General features: G+C 38.6%; 1 protein-coding gene across 3 annotated transcripts in view; it reads left to right on the top strand.

Annotated features, from left to right (window-relative positions):
- LOC124252371 (zinc finger protein 709-like) overlaps nucleotides 1-21,651 on the top strand; it is a 43,578-nt gene extending 21,927 nt beyond the window's left edge. The window contains exons 2-4 of one of the 3 annotated variants that reach the window (XM_046685764.1): nucleotides 18,307-18,433; nucleotides 18,612-18,699; nucleotides 19,068-21,651. In XM_046685764.1, the coding sequence (XP_046541720.1) occupies nucleotides 18,307-18,433; nucleotides 18,612-18,699; nucleotides 19,068-20,832 (1,980 nt within the window). In that variant the 3' untranslated portion in view covers nucleotides 20,833-21,651. Of the gene's footprint in view, nucleotides 1-18,297; nucleotides 18,434-18,611; nucleotides 18,700-19,067 lie in introns of those variants that run through there. The other 2 variants (XM_046685765.1, XM_046685766.1) reach the window with 2 other exon arrangements.
- The last annotated feature ends 319 nt before the right edge of the window (nucleotides 21,652-21,970 follow it).

The raw sequence follows: 21,970 nt of genomic DNA, 5'->3' as shown, positions 1-21,970 counted from the left end.
TCAGTTCATGTGAACCTGAAAAACATTTGTGTTAGTTTCTATTACATTTTTGAGAATTTCATGAATACTAAGCATGTGTTTGTTTAAGCCAATTAAATAGATCTGTTTACAAATTAATTTTAGTAATACCATCCACAGGTGGAAGAGTACCACACATCTATAAAACATACAGACACATGAAACAGAGAGCTTATAGTTTCCATTTCAAAATTTTAGCCATGAGACAGGTACAATAATGTAAAACTCACTAGTTACTAAGAAGTGGGATCTAAGTTGTTTTTCTGCTGGATGGAATAAGTTAAGATTGCCTGCTCAGATGAGTAAAGCCTTTCACTAATATCTGTGGAGAAACACTAAAAAGATTTTTATTTGCCCAAATTTCAAATAACTTTCCCCCTTTCATTTTTCTTCTAAGAATTATGTCTTTGAAGTTCATACTTTTAGCATTTTCATCTCAGAGGCACAAGGAAGAAATGCGGATTTGTCCAAGGAGGACTTTGATTTCCTAAGGCCAATAATTTATGTGTCTTTAGGGATAAATCTCATCGGGCCAGGTTTTGGGATTGGTGACAGGAATTTTAACTGTCCCTAGAGCTGCATTTGTAGTTTTGCAATGATACAAACTTCCCTCATAGAACTGCTTTTGCTGTATCCCATAAATTTTAGCATGCTGTATTTTCATTTTCATATATCTCCAGGTATTTTTTAATTTCTCCTTTGATTTCTCCATTGACCCAGTTGTTGTTCAGTAGCATTTTGTTTAATCTCCACATATTTTTCGCTTTTCTGAGGTTCTTCCTGTAGTTGATTTCTACTTTTATGCCTTTGTGGTCAGAAAAGATACTTGGTATTATTTCAGTCTTCTTAAATTTATTCAGACTTGTTTGGTGCCCTAATATGTGATCAATGCTGGAGAATCTTCCATGTGCATTTGAAAAGAATGTGTATTCTCTGGTTTTTGGATGGAATGTTCCATATATATCTACCAAGTCCACCAGGTGTAATGTGTCATTTAAGGCCAATGTTTCCTTATTGATCTTCTGTTTGGATATTCTATACATTGGTGTAAGTGGAGTTAAAGTCTCCTACTATTGTGTTATTGTCTATTCTTTTTTGTCTGTTAATAATTGCTTTTTGTATTTATGTGTTCCTATGTTCGGTTCACAGATATTTACAAGTGTTATATCCACTTGTTGAATTGTTCCCTTTATTATGTAGTACCCTTCTTTGTTGCTTGTTACAGTTTTTGTTTTAAAGTCTATTTTGTCTTGATATAAGTATTTCTACTCCAGCTGTCTTTTCATTGCTATTTGCATGGAGTATCTTTTTCTATCCCTTCACTTTCAGTTTGTGAGTGTCTTTAGGTCTGAAATCTCTCTCTTGTATGCAGCATATATGTGGGTCTTGTTTTTTTATCCACTTGGCCACCCTGTGCCTTTTGATTGGAGCATTTAGTCTATTGACATTTAAGGTAGCTATTGTATATACTTATTGCCATTTTGTTACTTTTTTTTGGGTGTTTTAGTAGTTTTTCTCTGTTTCTTTCTTCTTCTCTTATTCTCTTCCCTTGTGATTTGATGGCTTTCTTTAGTAGTATGTTTGGCTTCCTTTCTCTTTTTTGTGTATTTATTATAGGTTTCTGACTTGTGATTACCTTGAGGTTCATATATAATAACCTATGTATATAGCAATCTATATTAAGTTAATGGTGTCTTTAGTTTGACGTCTTTCTAAAAGCTCTAGTCTTACTCTCCTCCTCCCATGTTTTATCTTTTGATATCAAACCTCTTTTTTTGTGTGTGTATCTGTTACCCTCTTATCATGGAAACAGGTGATTTTAGTACTTTTGTCTTTTGACCTTCATTTTGTCTTCATAGGTGGTTGATCTACTACCTGTACTGTATTTTTGCCTTTACCAGTGACTTTATTGCCTTTTTGGGGGGATAATTATCTTATTCCTATTTGTGGTCTTCTCTTTCTTGCTTAAATAAGTCCCTTTAGCATTACTTCTAAAACTAGTTTCTTGATGACAAACCTTTTAATTTTTGCTTGTCTGGGAAACTCTTTGTCTTTGCTTCCATTCTGAATGATAATCTTGCCAGGTAGGGTATTCTTGGCTATAGGTTTTTTCCTTTCAGCTCTCTAAATATACTGTGCCACTCCCCTCGAAAAAGCCTGTAAGGTTTCTGCTGAGAAGTCAGCTGATAGCCTTATGGGGTATCTTTTGTATGCAACTTGTTGCCTTTCTATTGTGGCTTTTAGCATTCTCTCTTTATCTTTAATTTTTTTTTTTTTTTTAAGGAAGATTAGACCTGAGCTAACATCTGCTGCCAATCCTCCTCTTTTTGCTGAGGAAGACTGGCCCTCAGCTAACATCTGTGCCCATCTTCCTCCACTTTATATGCGGGACACCTACCATAGCATGGCTTGCCAAGTGGTGCCATGTCCGCACCTGCCATCCGAACCAGTGAACCATCGGCCACCGAAGTGGAACATGTGCACTTAACTGCTGCGCCACTGGCCTGGCCTGTATCTTTAATTTTTGACATTAATTATAATATGCCTTGGTGTGGGCCTCTTTTGGCTTATCTTGTTTGGTGCTTTCTGTTCTTTGTGTACCTGGATGTCTGTTTCCTTCCATAGGTTAGGAAATTTCTCAGCTATTATTTCTTCAAATGGATTCTCTGCCCCTTTTTCTCTCTGTTCTCCCTCTGGCACATCTGTAATATGAAGGTTAGTGTGCTTGATGTTGTCCCAGAGGTCCCTTAGGCTGCCCTCGTCTTTTTAAATTCTTTTTTCTTTTATCTGTTCAGCTTGGGTGATTTGCTCTATTCTTTCATCCAGCTTGCTGATCCATTCTTCTGTATCATCCACTCTGCTATTGAGTCCCTCTAGTGAATTTTTCATTTCTGGTGTTGTTTTCTTCATTTCTGATTGGTTCTTTTTTATATTTTCCAATTCTTTGTTGATGTTCTTTCTTTAAAGATTGGCACCTGGGCTAACAACTGTTGCCAATCTTTTTTTTTTCTTGCTTTATCTCCCCAAAGCCCGCCCTGTACACAGTTGTATATCTTAGTTGTACGTCCTTCTAGTTGTGGGACGTGGGACTCCACCTCAGCGTGGCCTGACGAGCGATGCCATGTCCATGCCCAGGATCCAAACCCTGGGCCACTGCAGCAGAGTGCGCGAACTTAACCACTCGGCCATGGAGCCGGCCTCTTTGTTGATGTTCTTGCTGAGTTCATCCATTCTTCTCCCAAGATCAGTGAGCATCCTGATGACTTTTTGTTTGAACTCTTTGTCATTTAGTTCTTTTTCTGGGGTTTTGTCCTGTTCCCTTACTTGGAACATGTTCCTTTGCCTCCTCCTTTTGCTTCTTTCTCTGTGCTTATATCTATGTATTAGGTGAGTCAGCTACGTTTTCTGATCTTGGAGAGATGGCCTTATGAGGTGCAGCAGTGTTCTTCCCTCTCATCACTAGTTCCAAATATTCTGGGAGTGACCCCTGTGTCAGCTACATGTGTCCTTTGTGGCAGGATTGCTCTTGCTGCAGGTGCCTGGGGAGGCTTGGCTGTCCCCCTGGCTGGTTGTAATGCTCAGCTGTGTGTGTCTGCTAGGGACCCTTCAGTCACTTTATGGGTCATGGGGAGCCCCAGCACAGTTGGCTGCAAGAGCTAAGAGCACATTCCTGTTAGTTGAGTAGGCCCCCAGTGTACTGGGGCTGGTTGGTAGGTTGAGGGGCTTGCAATTGCTGTAGGCCTCCAGCATGCAATGCTGTTGTCAGCTTTCTCAGGATTGCAGCTGAGTGGCACTGGCCCCAGGCATGGAGGCACCCAATTATTTCAGGCTTTGGAAGGTGGGGCTGATCCCTTATGTGTCTAAGAAGCACAACTCTTCTGCAGCTGGTAAGTCCCACCACTCATAGGGCAACACACAGTGTGAACACAGTCCTGCCCGCATGCATGTGTCCTGACCCCTTGAAGTGGACCCAGTCACCTCACTCCAGTGGCCCCACACACTCCACTCACTCCTTGTGCATGTTCTGCCACACAGATATGGACCCACTCACCGCCTGTGGAGGATCCAGGCACTCAGCCTATGCAGGCCCTCAAGTTGCCCGTGGGCTTGCTCTTTGGTGGGGTGAGTCTTTAGGACAGGGTGCCTGCCCTGGCTGAGCTGGATTAAATCAGTGCTCTAGTGGGTGGGTCAGACCCTGGAGTAACAGGCCAAGGGAAGAACTCCAATGGCATCTCCCAGCATCTGTGTCAGCACACCTGTACTAGATCACAATTACGGCTGCTGCCAATGTCTCAGTTCCTGTAGAGGTCTCACCTTTCACTGAGATGAGCCCAGAGCCTATCAGGTGAGTCTCTTTTCACCAAAGGACTGTGTACCTTACTTTCTGGTGATTTTAGTTAGCTTTCTGAAATTAGTGAATTTGTATGTGGGCCCGTTAAGAACTTTTTCCTCTTATGTCTGATAGCTTGTCTGGGGGTATTCCCTGTTGTTAGTAGCCAGCAAAACCAGATATTGTGACACTTGTCTCACTTGTCCTGAGTCCAGATGATGCTCATAGTGGTAATGCTCCTCTGCTCAGATATCCACTCCTCCAGGAAGGGCAGTGTACCTTGGGATTGCTCCTGGCCAGCCATGAAGCACCATGGCTTGTGAAGGGTGGCTTTTTTCTCTCCAGAACGGAATTTCTGCCTCTTCCATCTCAGTCAGGACTGTGCCTTGTTGCAGTGGTTCCTTTTATCCAGTTTTCAGTTCTCTCTTGGGGGTGATTGTTTCTAGGGTAGTGGTAAATTGGTTGTGTCTGTGGGAGGAAGTGAGTTTAGAGTCTGCCTACACCACCATCTTGACCAACAGTCTTGGACATTGTTAATCATCAAGGGAATGCAAATCAAAATCCCAGTGAGATACCACCTCACAAGCAATAGGATGGCTAGAATCAAGAAGTGAGGAAATAAGATTTGTTGAGGATACGTTTAGAAATCTGAACTCTCATACGTGGCTGGTGAGAGTATAAAATGGTGTAGTTACTGTGGAAAAAGGTCTAGGAGTTCCTCAAATAAAAACCTAAAAGTACCCTCTGAGCCATCAATTCCAATCCTACCTACTTAGTTTTGTGTGTGTATGTGTGGTGAGAAGGCTTACTGCACTGTCTTAGCAAATTTCAACTATTCAAATTGTATATGTATATCAAATGATGACTTTGTAATCTTTAAATATAGACAAGTTTTTAGTCTGTTATACCTCAATAAAGCTAAGGTTAGGAAGAAGATTTTCCAGGTCTACCCCACATTTCCATAATATTTATATTTTTTTCTTGTATCAGTTGAAATAGGATCAGTTGCCTTAGATCCAGATATTTTAGTGGTTAATTTTTGAAAGGCCTAGTGGACTGGGCCAGCAGTTGTGACACGGTCTCTGGGGTTCTTGTGTGGGAGGTGCTGTGGTCTGTGGGGTCCTGAGTGCCTCCTTTTCTCCCCGCGGGGCACCTGTTTTTTCCTGAGTTTTCTGAATGTTTGGGGAGCAGGGTCTCAAATTTATCATCCTGTCTCCCTGGGCTAGCTCTTCCTAGGAATGACAATAAGTCTCTAAATTTTTAGATCCCTCCCGACATTCCCAAAGACAGCTTCCTCTGTCTGATTCACAGCATTGTATCAACTCTTCCTCCTCTGTGGTGCGTTTCAAACAGACCCAGTATTTTAACTATTTGTCATTATTCCCCAGAGCCATTGATGACTTTTTAAAAGATTTTTGTCTGTGGATATTTTACATGCGAGGAAAGCAGAGAATAGCCACTTGGAACTACATTGCAGGAAATCCTGTGCCTCTCCCCTCAGGATCTTTCTGGGCACAGACATCCTATGGGAAGCCCTTTGGGTGGAAGTTCCTCTTGCAAAAATTTCTTGGGTGATCTGTCCCATTGGTACTGCGCCTGCCTAGGTTTGTGCCCTAGAGAAAATTTATCACTGACTTAATTCTATGTTTTTCACTAAGGGTAGATAGATTTAATCAGTATGATACTGGCTCAACAGAAGATTGACAGAAAGGAAGCCATATTGTAGAAAAGAACCCATATTATAACTTTGAGTGACCTGTGGCTAACTAACCCAGCTGGATCTGTACCCTCGAGATCTACCTGTTCTGTAGATTTTATGACCCCTGTTTATGTATGTCCCTCCTAGCTGTGATTAGATGAGAACTTTGTTCTTTTGAGTTCCTTAGGGATGTGTTGACCCCTGGACAGAAAGTCTGTACTGATAGACATCATTAGTCAGAAACAAAAGATCCAGTGTGGTGACTCCCTGTCTGTAACACCAGAGGGTCAATATTCCTAACCCCCTTCCCTTAGAACCCACTTGCCAATATAACTGCTTCAAGATTCTCTGCCCCCTTAAGATGGTTCTTTCAGACGTTATTTGGCCATGTTTCCCACTTGCTAGCAAGCTGTAATAAAATGGCCTTTCTTTGCCATCATCTTGCCTCTTGACAGTTGGTTTTTGTCTCAGTGAGCAGATCATGCTCTTTATGCAGTACCAGAAATCTGGTGACTCTGGTGAGACTTTAAGTGTAGCTCATGACCAGTTGACCTCAGATGGGTGACCTATTGCGTAAGTCTCCAGCAGCTACTGAGGCTCCATTTGTCTTGGGGATCTGCCCTTCCTGCTCTCCCATGCTGGTGCTGGCTGCCTCCTAATGCTCCCTATGGTAGGAAGAGAAACACCTACTTCTGGTGGGTCAGTAGTGTCACATCTGGAGTAGCTTCCTGGATCAAATGTCTTTTGGGTGATTGACCTTGTTAAAATGTGCCTGTGCCTAAAATTGTCTAATATTTCATCAGGATAGTGGGTTAGATGCCCCACTGGTGAGATTTTTTTCCTGGGCTAAAGTCCCAAGGCTACGATTGTGGGAGACAATGTAAAAGAGTTACAGGCACTGGGGCATTCAAAAGGATTGGGTTAGAGTCCCAAGCTCTGGGTTAGAGACCCAGAGTACCCTGAGTTAGAGGCTCAGAGTATTGCATTTTGGTGTCTGTTCATGTCTGTCTATGTCTGACTGTTTTATTTGTTAAAATTGCCTGTTTTGGGACTGAGATTCCTGGTGATCATAACAAACTCTTTAGAAATTACCTTGTTCGTTGCAGCCACCTTGGGAGATCCCCCTAAAATGGGGATAACTGTAAACAGCTGGCAAGATAACCTGGGATAATTTCAAATAACAGTGGCCACTTTGGGCTCCTTTTGAACTTTGAACCGAGAAACAAAGAAATCTTTAGAGTCAAAGGCTCCTCCTTTTATCTAAAAGTTTCCAGAAGCTGTAAATGTTCACAGAGAACAGCAGAATCTTACTAACCTTGTTCTGTGCCCTGAGGGCTTGACTTGATAAGCGTCAGGTTACGGGGGTGGGGGGGGGGGGGGGGGGTTGCTCCTAAAATATGGTAGGACAAAAATATGGTTGCACCCCATTCTGTAGTCAGAGATAGTTGGACAGAAACATGGTTACACTCCCATCTGTGGCTAAGAGTCCTACCAAACTGCTGTGAGCCTTAGGGGAGTTACATTGGCCATCAGAAGAAAGCCTTGGCTGGGCCTTCATTGTGAAGGCCTTGATTTCAGGGATCCTTGAAATTTTCACTATTTGATTCTGGCTGTAGCATAAATATACTTTTGACAGACTGTGTCTAAATTCTGAAACAATGGGAAATGCTAATTCCATCCTCACTTGTAGCCCCTTAGGCTGCATTTTTCAAATTGGGTGACTTTTAGCTATGAGTACTGAGTATTCATTAGTTTATTGATCTCTCTCCTCCCAGAGATGGTCGCTGTTTTTCCTTTTCTCTTTTGGAGTCATTTGTCTTAAAAAGGAAGAACCTAGAGAAAGAAGCAGGCATCTCCAGAAGCCTCTTGTCTGGGCAGGCCCACAGTAAACTTTGCTGTAGCACCCACCTATGAAATATGCACATAGGGTGGAAGCTCTTGCTAGGGGACATTAAGCCAAAAAGGCTGAAATATTGGTGGGCATGGGTTGAGCAGTTCAGAGCCATTAGGGCACTCATCACTTCAAGAACACTTCTGTGATAGGTAAGTTGGTCACGGGAATGGGGTAGATGATGAAAGATCCCCTACTGACCTCAAGCAAATGTCCATGCAATGATGATGTATTCTGTAAAGCATACACAATCCCCACCCCTGCGGCACCTCCCCCCTAGGTATTAGTCTGCCTCCAAGAGATCCAAAGCATAGCTCAGGTTGTTAATGTGAATATAAGATGAAAGTTTTTTCTTTTCTTTTGTTCTATGTCTTTAGATCTTGGCTTTGTGACCTCTTTGGTCATGAGGGGTCCAACTCCATTGGGGGCCTTTGTCATCTCAACCTTTGTTGTTTGTTAGTGCAATACTGCCTGTGCAGGAAAAGCCTTTGCTTTCTTGGACTACTTTTGGGAGTGAACTTTCTGGATCTTGTGAGGGCTTCCTCCTTTGCACTCTCTTTTGTGGATGCTGACAGGGATCATTGTGGGCTCAGAATTCACAGCTCCTGCCCCACCCCCCCAGTGGTGGCAGCTGGAACATGTGACCAGATACAATCACTATGCGATGGCAAAAATCCACTCAGACAAGAACTATGATGAAATATAGCATTAGTCCAGACCAGAAGGAAAAGGACAAACACCCAGAAGTCAGTCCTGAAGGCACAGAAATCTACAACCTAAATGACAGAGAATTCCAAATAGCTATCATAAAAAAAGTCAACGAGTTACAGGATAACTCAGAAATACAGTTCAATAAAATCAGGAACGAAATTAATGAGCAGAGGGAATTCTTCATAAAACAGATGGAAACACTAAAGAAAACCAATCAGAAATGTTAGAGATGAAAAACACAATGGATGAGATAAAGAAAAATCTGGAGTTTTTTAGTAACAGAGCTTATATTAAGGAGGATATGATTAGCAATGTAGAGGATAGGAATATAGAAATGTTTCAGATTGAGGAGGACAGAGAACTAAGACTAAAACATAAAGAAATTCTCAAGAAAAATCCAACTTAATTAGGAACTGCAACATAAGGATTACTGGTATTCCAGAGGGAGAAGAGGGAGAAAGGAGCAGAGAGCTTGTTCAAAGAAATAATAGCAGAGAACTCCCCAAACCTGGATAAGGAGCTGGAATTACATGTACATGAAGCCACTAGAACTCCTAATTGCATCAATGTAAAAAGACTTTCTCCAGGCATATATTAGTAAAACCAGGAAAAGTCAATGACAAATAAAATATTAAAGATTTTATTTTTTTCCTTTTTCTCCCCAAAGCCCTCCCAGTACATAGTTGTATATTCTTCGTTGTGGGTCCTTCTAGTTGTGGCATGTGGGACACTGCCTCAGCGTGGTTTGATGAGCAGTGCGATGTCCGCGCCCAGGATTCAAACCAGTGAAACACTGGGCTGCCTGCAGCGGAGCGTGTGAACTTAACCACTCAGCCATGGGGCCAGCCCCAAGCAAAGAAAATATTAAGGACAGCAAGGCAGAAGAAAATAACCTATAAAGGATCCCTGTGAGACTTTCAGCAGATTTCTCAGCAGTAACCTTACATGATCATGAAGGCCCACATACTTGGGAAAAAAAAAAAATGAAGAGAGGGGTTACAAAGCCTTGAGAAGGGAGATAAACAAGTAGACAAGATCAGAAAATTGCAACTCTCAATCAAAACAGATTAGCAAACTTAATTATAACATTAAAGATGAAGGGAAGGAAGATACATAATCATTTAACCACACCACTCACAATACAAAATGGAATAAGTTGTCACAACAACTTAGAAGGGGAAGAAGTAGAGGATGGAACCTGCTTAGAGTAAGGGAATAAGAGGCTATCAGAAAATGGACCATCTCACTTATGAGATCTTTTATACATACCTCACAGAAACGACTAAACAAAAAATCGGAACAGAGACACAAATGGTAAATAATGAGAAAACTATCATAGAGAGCCACCAAACTGCATTGGCAGTCCAAAATACACAAGACAAGAAACAAGGGAAATACAGAACAACTGGAAAACATGTGATAAAATGGTAGTATTAAGCCCTCATATATCAATAATCACTCCAGATGTAAATGGGTTGAATTCCCCAATCAAAATATGCAGAGTAGTGGTATGGATTAAAAAACAATATTCAACAATATACTGCCTCCAGGAAGCATTATCTCAGCTTTAAAGACAAACACAGGCTAAAAGTGAAGGTATCCAAGCTAATGGCAAAGAGAAGAAAGCAGGTGTTGCCATGCTTATATCAGACAAAGTAGACTTCAAGATAAAGAAGACAATGAGAGACAAAGAAGGGTGGTATATAATGATGAGGGACACTCCACAAAGAGGATATAACACTTATAAATAAATATCCACCTAACATAGGAGCACCAAAATACCTAAAACAACTCTTAATTGACCTAAAAGGAGACATTAACAACGACAATAATAGTAGGGGGCCTTAACACCCTGCTTTCATCAATGGATACATGAGGCAGACAGAAAGTCAACAAGGAAATAGTGGAACTAAATGAAAAACTAGACCAGATGGACTTAATAGATACATAAGGAAAACTCCATGCAAAATCAGCAGAATACACATTCTTTTCAAGTGCTCCTGGAAAATTCTCATAGATAGACCATATGTTGGGAAACAAGGCAAGCCTTAATAAATTTAGGAAGATTTAAATAATATCAACAATCTTTTCTGACCATAATGTTGTGAAACTAGACATGAACTACAAGATCAAAGGGGGAAAGTGACAAACGTGGAGAGTAAACAACATGCTACTGAACAACCAATAGATCATTGAAGAAATTAAAGGAGAAATCAAAGAATATCTAGAGATAATTAAAAGAATACACTATAGCACCTCATATGGGATGCAGCAAAAGTAGTCCTAAGAGGGAAATTCGTAGCAATACAGACCACCTTAACAAGAAAAATCTCAGATAAGCAGTCTTAAACTACACCTAGCAGAATTAGAAAAAGACAAAGCCTATGGTCAGCAGGAGGCAAATAAAAAAAATTAGATCAGAAATAAATTAAATAGAAACCAGAAAAACAATAGAAAGTATCAATGACGCTAAGAGCTGCTTCTTTGAGAAGATAAACAAAGTTGACAAACCATTAGCCAGGCTCACTGACAACAAAAGAGAGAAGGCTCAAATAAATAAAACTAGAAATGAAAGAAGAGAAATTGCAACAGATTCCCCAGAAATACAAGGGATTTTAAGAGAATACTATGAAAAACTATATGCCAACAAATTGGAAAATCTAGAAGAAATGGGTGAATTCTTAGACTCATACAACCTCTCAAAACTGAACTGAAAGAAACAGAGAATCTGAATAGAACAATCATAAGTAAATACATTAAAATAGTAATCAAACCCTGCCCAAAAATAAAAGCCCAGGATAAGATGGATTCTCTGGAGAATTCTACCAAACATTCAGAGAAAATTGAGTACCTGTCCTCAAACTATTACAATAAATTGAAGAAGACAGAACGCTTCCCTACACGTTTTACAAGGGTAACATCACCCTGATGTCAAAGCCAGACAAGGATAACAGAAAGAAGGAAAATTACAGGCCAATATCACTGATGAACACTGATGTGGAAATTCTCAGCAAAATATTGGCAAACTGAATGTAGCAATACATCAAAAAGATCACACACCATGATCAAGTAGGATTATACCAGGGACCCAGGGAGTGTTGAACATCTGCAAATTAATCACCGTGATACACCGCATTAACAAAATGAGAAATAAAAACCACGTGATCATCTCAGTGGATAGCGAGAAAGCGTTTGAGAAGGTCCAACATCCATTTATGATAAAAAAAATCTCAATAAAATGAGTATAGAAGAAAAGTACCTTAGTATAATAAAGGCCATATGTCACAAGCCCACAACCAACACCATCTCAACAGGGAAAAACTGAAAGCCACCCTCCGAGAACAGGAACAAGACAAGGATGCCCACTCTGGCTGTTCTTATTCACCTTAGTACTGGGGGGTTTGGCCAGAGCTAATATTAGGCAACAAAAAAAAAAAAAGAAAGAAAGAAAGAAAAGGTATCCAAATTGGTAAGAAAGAAGTGAAACTCCTGCTGTTTCCAGATGACATGATTTTCTATTTAGAAAACCCTAAAGAACCCATCAGAAAAGTATTAGAAATAATCAACTACAGTGGAGTTGCAGGGTACAAAATCAACTTAGAAAAATAAGTTGCATTTCTATGTTCTGATAAGGAACTAAGAAGAAGAGAACTCAAGAAAACAATCCCATTTACAAATGCAACAAAAAGAATAAAATATCCAGGAATAAATTTAACCAAGGAGGTGAAACACCTATATAATGAAAACTATAAGACACTATTGAAAGACATTGATGATGACATAAAGAAATGGGAGGACGTTCCGTGCACATGGATTGGATGAATAAACATAGTTAAAATACTACCTAAAGCAATCTACAGATTCAATGCAATCCCAATCAGAATCCCAGTGACATTCTTCATGGAAATACAACAAAGAATCCTAAAATACATGTGGGGCAACAAAAGACCTCGAAAAGCTAAAGCAATCCTCAGAAAAAAAAAAGCTAGAGGTATCACAATCCATGACTTCAAAATATACTGCAAAGCTGTAGTAATCAAAGCAGCATGGTACTGATACAAAAATAGACACAGAGATCATTGGCACAGAATTGAAAGCCCAGAAATAAAATCACACATCTATGGACAGCCAATCTTCGACAAAGGAGCTAAGAACATACATTAGAGAAAGGAAAGTCTCTTCAATAAATGGTGTTGGGAAAACTGCACAGCCGCATGCAACAGAATGGAAGTAGACCGTTATCTTTCCCCATACACAAAAATTAACTCAAAATGGATTAAAGACTTGAAGGTAAGATGTGAAACCATAAAAGTCCTAGAAGAAAATATAGGGAGTACATTGGTCTTAGAAAGATATTTTCAAATACCTTGTCTACTTGGGCAAGGGAAACGAAAGAAAAATAAAGAAGTGAGACTTTGTCAGACTAAAGAGTTTCTACCAGGCAAAGGAAACCAGGAACAAAACGAAAAGACACCCTACCAACTGGGAGAAGATATTTGCAAATCCTATATCTGGCAAGGGTTAATCTCCAACATATATAAAGAACTCACACAACTTAACAAAAAGCAAACAAGCCGATCAAAAAATGGGCAGAAGATATGAACAGTCATTTTTCCAAAGGAGATATACAGATGGTTAATAGGCGCATGAGAAGATTTTCAACAGCACTAATCATCAGTGAAATGCAAATCAAAACTACATTGAGATGTCACCTTACACTCTTTAGAATCGCTGTAATCACTAAGACAAAAAATACCAAATGTTGGAGAGGGTATGGAGAAAAGAGAACCGTCATCTGTTGCTGGTGGGAATGCAAACTGGTTCAGCCAGTATGGAAAACATTATGGAGATTTCTCAAAAAATTAAAAATCAAAATACCATATGATCCAGTTCTTCCACTACTGGGCCTTCATCCGACAAACTTGAAATCAACAATTCAAAGAAACTTATGCACTCATATGTTCATTGCAGCATTATTCACAATAGCCAAGACATGAATGCAACCCAAATTCCCATCGAGTGAGGAGTGAATAAAGATGATGTAGTATATCTATACCATGGAATACTACTTAGCCATAAAAAAGACAAAACTGTCCCAGTTGCAAAAACATGAATGGATCTTGCAAGTATTCTGTTAATAAAGATAAGCCAGACAAAGACGCATAACTGTATGGTTTCACTCATATGTGGAAGATAAATACATGAACAAAGAGAACGGATTCGTGGTTACCAGAGGAGAATGAGGTTGGGGGGTAGGCATAAAGAATAAAGGGGCATATACATACAGTGACTGACAAATAATAATGTAACTGACATTTTACAGTGTTGTAAATTTATTTTGACCTCAACAATACATACATACATACATACACACATACATACATACATACATACATACATCTCCAAACCCAAGATCATCTAGATTTTCTCCTATGTTATTTTTTGAAGTTTATTCCTTTGGCATTTTACATTTAGGTGTGTGATATGTTTTGACTTAATTTTTGGGAATGATCTAAGACTGGTGTGGACCTTCATTTGCGTGTGTGTGTATGTTTGCGTGTGAATATCCATTATTTCCACCACTGTTTAAAAGACTTTTTAAATTGTGTTTAGAAGACTTTTTCATTTGAATTGCCTTTCCGTCCATGTTGAAGATCAGTTGCCTCTATTTGAGTGGGCCTATATGGAAAGGAATTGACTCACATATTCTTCAGCCTTGCTTTACTCACTTAGAAATTCCAGGAGTGATTTCTGTTGTGAATTTTTCAGATGTTACACAGACAATCATGTCCTGTGGAACAAATGTTAGAAATTTAGCTACAGATTTTGTGAAGGTGTTCTTTCTCAAGAAGCAGAAGTTCCCCTCTATTATTAGTTTCTTATAAATGGATGTTGGATTTTATCAAATCCTCTTTTATTTTCATTTCCTTCTTCTTTCATTTCTGATGTTAGTATTTATGTATGTATGTGTTTAAAGATTGGTACCTGAGCTTGATGTTACTAATTTCTGTCTTCTGTCTTTATCTTCACTAGAGGCTTATCAGTTTTATTAGTCTTGTGAAACAACCAGTTTTTTTGGTTTAATTTTCTCCATTGATTTCTGATAGTGACAGTTGATTTCTGTTTTATTATTTCTTTATTGTGCTTGCTTTTGGTTTCATTTGCTTGTCTTTCCATTGTTTCCTAAGATACACACTTACATTATTGATTACAGATCTTTGGTTTTTCCAGTGTATTTGTTGGAAGATGTAAGTTTCCCTCTAGGCACTGCTTTTGCTGCATCCAAGAACCTTTGGCATGTTGTGTTTTTATTTCATTTGTTTCAAAATAAGATTTTATTTCTCTTGAGACTTCTTCTTTGATCCTATGTATTATGTAGAAGTGTGTTGTTGAATGCCCACACATTTTGGTGTTTTCCTTCTACCTTGCTGTTATTGACTTCTAGATTGATGCCTATGTTGTGTGAGAGCTTATTTTGTATGATTTCTGTTTGTCAAATTTGTTAATTTGTGCTTTATGTCCCAGAATGTGGTTTGTGTTGGTTAAGGTTCCATGTGAACCTGAGAATAATGTATATTCTTCTACTGTTGCATGAAGTAGTCCATAGATTGTAATGAAATTCAGTTTCACAAATGCTGTTCAGTTCACCTCTCCTTCCTCATTTCCTGCCTACTGGAATTTATATTTCATGATAAAGGGGTGTTGAATTCTGCAGCTATAGTACTGGATTCATCTGTTTCACCTTGCATTCTATCAGATCTTGCCTCATGTGTTTTGCCCCTCTGCTGTTATGCAGGTCCGCATGAACGATTGCTGTGCCTTCTTGGAGAATGGACCCCTTTATTAGTATCTAATGCCCCTCTCTGTCTCTGAATTTTCCTTGGATTAAAATCTGCATTGTCTATAATATAAATATTTCAGCTGTCTTCTGATTAGTGTTAGCATGGTCTATTTTTCTCCATGGCTTTACCCTTCATCTATCTGTCTCTTTAGAATTAAAATGAGTTTCTTGTAGAGAACATGTAATTGTGTTTTTTGAAACCTGATATTACTGTGTCTTTCAATTATATCAAGACAGTTGATGATTAAAGTTGTGATTGATGCAGTTGGATTAATATTTATCAAAGCTTTTAGTGTTTTCCATTTTTACTCGTTTTTTCCCCTCTTTTTCTTCCACCTTTTACCTCCTCTGGCTGAGATTGAGCATTTACTTTGGTTCTTTTTTTCTCTTCTCTTAGCATATCATTTACAGATTTTTAAAAAACATCTTTTAGTGGTTCCCCTTCAGTTTTCAGCATACATTTACAACTTACCGACTTGTTCTGCCAGATAACACTATACTACTTCATGCTGTGCAAGTACCGCTTAACACAGTTTCCACTTACCTGTGCCTTGTCACACTAGTCTCATTTATTTCACTTGTACGTAAGCTGCTCCTTCCCAAATACCTTGTTGCTAATATTATTTTAAGCAAAGTGACATCTGTCATATTAATTTGGGGAATATATATGACATTTTACCTTCATTTTTTCGTTTTCTGTTCCTCTAGCTTTCTCATTTACATTCTTTCTGATAAATTTTGAACATTTCATTCAAAGTAAGTGTACTCCTGAAAATTTTTCTTAATTTTTGTCTCAGAAAGTCTTTATTTCTCTTTTATTTATGAATTATAATTTTGCTTGACAGAGAATTCTAGGATAGGGTTTTTCTATTTTCAGAATTTTAAATATTTCACTCTACTCTTTTCCTGCCTGCATGGTGTTTGAAAAGAAGTCCAACTTAATTTATCTTTGTTTTTTATACCTAAGATGTCTTTCTTCTTTGCTATTTCTCAGTGCATTCTGTGTTTTTGATTTTTCTGCAGTTTGAATGTGATTTCCTTGGGTGTGCACTTTTGTAGTTTATCAAGTTTAGCATTCTCTGAGTTTCCTGGATGTAAAGTTTGCCAGCTAACATTAGTTTTGTGATATTTTGCTTATTATTACTTCACTTACTTTTGTTTCTGTCTTTCTTTTTCTTCAGGTATTCCTATTATGTGTATTTTAAACCTTCTGTTAAAGAGGATTGTCCTAGACTTCATTCCCTCTTTTTTTGTTCGTTTTGGCTTTGCATTAGACTGGTGTAATAGATTTTCTGTTTAGTGTAAGCATTGTTAACAATAGAATATCTGGGGCATGCTTTCAAAATGCCATCTTTTTTTCTCATTCCTAATTATGTAGACATTGGTTGGCCCTATGACCTTAAGTATAGACATTGGTTGGCCCTATGACCTTAAGGCTCTCATAAACCTGAGAAGACTTTTTCATTTCAAATTTGTTCACATTCTTCTTGTGACATGAAGGTTGACAGCTTCTAAGTTTCTTAAGAGCGGGATGAGAAGTTAGCAAGGCATCATCAAGAGTGTGTGGTCTGGGGGGCTGGCCCCGTGGCCGAGTGGTTAAGTTCGCGCGCTCCGCTGCAGGCGGCCCAGTGTTTCGTCGGTTCGAATCCTGGCGCGGACATGGCACTGCTCGTCAGACCACGCTGAGGCAGCGTCCCACATGCCACAACTAGAGGAACCCACAACGAAGAATACACAACTATGTACTGGGGGGCTTTGGGGAGAAAAAGGAAAAAATAAAATCTTTAAAAAAAAAAAAAAGAGTGTGTGGTCCGGAAACACTTGCTCTTGAAGTTGGAGAATGGAAATTTTATCTTCTTTTGGAGGAAAGCACAGTTAATCCTTCACATATTTTATAATCATGGCCATATTTACCATGAAACTATTTTGAACTCCCTGCAATCTGTAGCTCTTAACCTACCCTCCAAGGCTAGCAGGCCTCAAGGTACCCTGTTACTGTTTGACCTGAAAGAGCTCTTATGGCATATTATCATCTCACTATGTGTTCTAAAATTGGTGGGAAGTAGCTTTGAGGCATGTGAATGTAGGGATTTCATGGTCTAAGTTGTGAAGCCTCTCCCTTGTGTCTGAGCTCTAAGTTCCAAATAACATTTTAGCCCCCATCAGATTATATAGACAGAGCAAGGAAGAACTGAGTTTATGATCAATATTACACAAGTTAAAAGTAATGCTTCCCCCCAAGAATACTTACATTCAGCCTGCTGCCTCTGATTACTTTTAATGGCCTGGAGTACTTTAGGACAATGTGGCCAGCTGGGCTTTGTTAAGTTTTGATTTCTATAGGCCGCCTCAATGCTCTATTTGGTGATGGGACTAGACAAGAAAGCCCCCCTTCTTCACTATTTTTTTATCCATTGAAGCCTCACACAGATTTGACCCTCTTCCTCAGGGAGTGCTGTGACTGGTGAGTAATAAGGAAGAATTATTTATTCTCACAAGGAATTATCAGCCTTAAAAGGATATTACTTTCATTTGTATAGCATTTTGGTCATTTCCCAGTATACTCTGCACCCTGTCATTTGAGAAATACAATATAATGTAATCACAGTAAAAATTCGTAAATAATTTCCATGTGTCCATGATGCTGTTAAGTTAACGAGGATGTGTGTACATAAAAAGAGTGTTTTGATGATTGTGACATACAATAAATGTTTCAAGGTGACACAGTCATATGTAACCTTCCTACAAATGGAGTGTAGGTCCCCACTGCTGTCTGTCTTATGCATCCTACTCTACATATATTTGGGATGTTTCAGGACTCAGTGGCTATTGAAGATGTGACTGTGAACTTCACCCCAGAGGAGTGGGCTTTACTGGATCCTTCACAGAAGAAACTCTACAGAGATGTGATGTGGGAAACCTGCAGGAACCTGGCCTCAGTAGGTAAGAATGAGGATATTCCTTCAGTTCATCAATTAGGGAACAAGTGTTTCTTGCCCATTCAAATTGTTCCAAGATGTAGAATGTGGAAATGGGGGATGTTGGTAAATAAACTAGAAATGGTCATGGCTCATCGTGGGATTAGAATATAAAATTTTCTCTGTAATTTCTATTACTTTAGAATCACCTTTCTGGGTCTGCATTTCAGGAAAAACATGGGAAAGTCGTTATATTGAAGATCAGTACAAAAACTGGGGGAGAAAATTAAGGTGAGTCATACTTATAATAGAAAGTATTATCTCACATGAGATTTCTGGTATTATATGAGTTTTGAAAAGGAGCAAACACATAATCCTTGCTTCAAATTTACTTATTCTTTGAAAATTTGCACCAAATACATTTTCTGAAATGTGATGTAGAGGTTAAGTTTTTCCAAAAGAGTTCACTTGGAAATGTATTAATAAAACCTATATATGAATATCACTGGATAATAACAAAGATGATGTCCTCTTGCAGAGCTCTCAGTACATTCTATTTCCAAGCATTCAGACAAGACATTTTCCTATAAATCATGATATAACAAATATCAGATCATTAATGAAGAAATCATTAAAAATGTGCTTCTCCTTTTTTACAGAAGTAATATGGTAATGAGGCTCTGTGAAAGTGAAGAGGGCAGTCAAAGTGGAGAAAACTTCAGCCTTATTCCAAATCTCAATCTGGACAAGAAAATTGCAGGAGGAAAAGCATGTGAATGCAGTTCATGTGGAAAAGGCTTCATGCATCATTCATCCCTTAATAGACATGTTAGATGTCATACTGAACACAAACCATATGACCCTCAAAAACATGGAGAGATGCCGTATAAATCTAAGAAATGTGAGAAAGCCTTCACTTTTCCCAGTTTTGTTCAAATACATGAAAGAACTCACCACACTCAAGAGAAACTCTGTGAATCTAAAAATTGCAGTAAAGCATTCATTTCTCCCAGTTTACTTAAAAAATATAAAAGAATTCATACTGGAAAGAAACCCTTTGAATGTAAAATATGTGGTAAAGCCTTCAGATTTCCCAGTGATGTTCGAGTACATGAAAGGACTCATACTGGAGAGAAACCTTATGAATGTAAAATATGTGGTAAAGCCTTCAGTTTTTCCTTTAGTGTTCAAGTACATCAAAGAATTCATACTGGAGAGAAGCCCTATAAATGTAAGGAATGTGGGAAAGCCTTTATAACTCCCACAAGCCTTCGAGCACACATGATCTCTCACACTGGAGATGGACCTTATAAATGTAAGGAATGTGAGAAATCATTCATTTCTCCCAGTATATTTCGAATACATGAAAGAACTCATACTGGAGAGAAACCCTATGAATGTAAAGAATGCAATAAAGCCTTCAGTTGTACCAGTTCTCTTCGAAAACATGAGAGAACTCATACTGGAGCAAAACCTTATGAATGTAAAATATGTGGTAAAGCCTTCAGTTTTTCCAGTAATTTTCATGTGCATGAAAGAACTCACACTGGAGAGAAACCTTTTGAATGTAAAAAGTGTAATAAAACATTCATTTCTCCCAGCTTACTTCAAAAACATGAAAGAATTCATACTGGAGAGAAACCATTTGAATGTAAAATATGTGGAAAAGCCTTCAGGTTTTCCAATTCTCTTCAAATACATGAAAGAACTCACACTGGAGAGAAACCCTATGAATGCAAAAAATGCAGTAAAGCCTTCACTTCTTCCAGTTCTCTTCAAAACCATGAAAGAACTCATACTGGAGAGAAACCTTATGAATGTAAGAAATGTAGTAAAGCATTCACTTCTTCCAGTTCTCTTCGAGTACATGAAAGAAATCACACTGGAGAGAAACCCTATGAATGCAAAAAATGCAGTAAAGCATTCACTTCTTCCAGTTCTCTTCAAATACATGAAAGAAGTCACACTGGAGAGAAACCTTATGAATGTAAAGAATGTGGTAAAGCCTTCAGTTGTACCAGTTCTCTTCGAAAACATGAAAGAACTCACACTGGAGTGAAACCCTATGAATGTAAGATATGTGGTAAAGCCTTCAGTTTTTCTAGTAATGTTCATGTACATGAAAGAACTCACACTGTAGAGAAACCTTATGAATGTAAAAAATGCTGTAAAGCATTCACTTCTTCCAATTCTCTTCAAATACATGAAAGAACTCATACTGGAGAGAAACCCTATGAATGTAAGATATGTGGTAAAGCATTCAGATTTTCCAGTAATGTTCAAGTACATGAAAGAACTCACACTGGAGAGAAACCATATGAATGTAAAGAATGCAGTAAAGCCTTCAGTTGTACTAGTTCTCTTCGAAAGCATGAGAGAACTCATACTGGAGGGAAACTCTATGAATGTAAAAAAAGGCAATAAAGCATGTAGTGTCCCCACTTCACTTCCATGACATGAAAGAAGTCACACTGGAGAGACATGCTGTGAATACCAGTAAAATGGAAATGCCTTTATTTATCATGAAAACTTCCAGGGCTATTCAAGAATGCACACTAGAGGAAAAACCAAGTCAATGTAAAGAATGTCAGAAAGACTTTTGTCTTCCAGTTCTTTCTGAAGGCATGAAAGGACTGACCTGATAAAAATTTCTTGAAAGTACACGGCATGGGAAAGACCTCAATTGGCCTACATGCTTCTATGTTACACTCTCACCAAAAAGAAATATAAATGTAAGTAACAAGAGAAAGCTTCATGGAAATTAACTTGTATATAATGTTCTAGAAAACTTTCAATATGAAAGAGTTCCTGTAAGTTTGTAAATACTTTGTTTACCAAGCATTTTTCTTAAAGTGCAACATTGTAGTGTGGATTTCTCTTAATTAACTTCCTGAAATGAATATTGAGGTGAGATAATTCTGCAAGTCATCCTTCGTCAATACTACATAAGGCTTAATAGGTGGTGCTTTTTTCTTAGATCACCTAGTAATATTTTCTCTTTAATTTTTGTATAATGTTTTAATTGTTCTATGTTCAGAGGCCATTGAAAAATGACAGTTTGGTGTTGTCGGGATTCTTTTACTGGCCTTGTATTACAGATCCTGCATATGCCTGATCCATTGTATGTATTGTGCCTTTTTTAGAGACCAGTTCTTTTTTGGGATGTTAGGTATAGGAACCTATTTTTATTTTCCATACTGTTGATTAGTTGGAATAAATTTTTGTGTGTGGCAATTTTCAAAGAGTATACTTTCCTTTGAATTCTTTTTGTTTTAAGATTTTAGTTTTCCTTTTTCTCCCCAAAGCCTTCCAGTACATAGTTGTGTATTTTTAGCTCTGGGTCCTTCTAGTTGTGGCATGTGAGATGCTGCCTCAACATGGCGCAATGAGCGGTGCCCTGTCCATGCCCAGGATCTGAACCAGCGAAACCCCGGGCTGCCAAAGCAGAGCACGCAAACCTAACCACTCAGCTGGCCCCTCCTTTGAATTCTTATTTTCCCATTTGGGTCTTTGCTCAGTCAGAGTCCTTCCTTCTGATGGTATTTGGTTGAATAGACTTTGA

This window comes from Equus quagga, chromosome 14 (assembly GCF_021613505.1).
Source record: "Equus quagga isolate Etosha38 chromosome 14, UCLA_HA_Equagga_1.0, whole genome shotgun sequence".
NCBI classification, from domain to species: Eukaryota; Metazoa; Chordata; class Mammalia; order Perissodactyla; family Equidae; genus Equus; species Equus quagga.
This window is presented reverse-complemented; position numbering and strand designations above follow the sequence as displayed.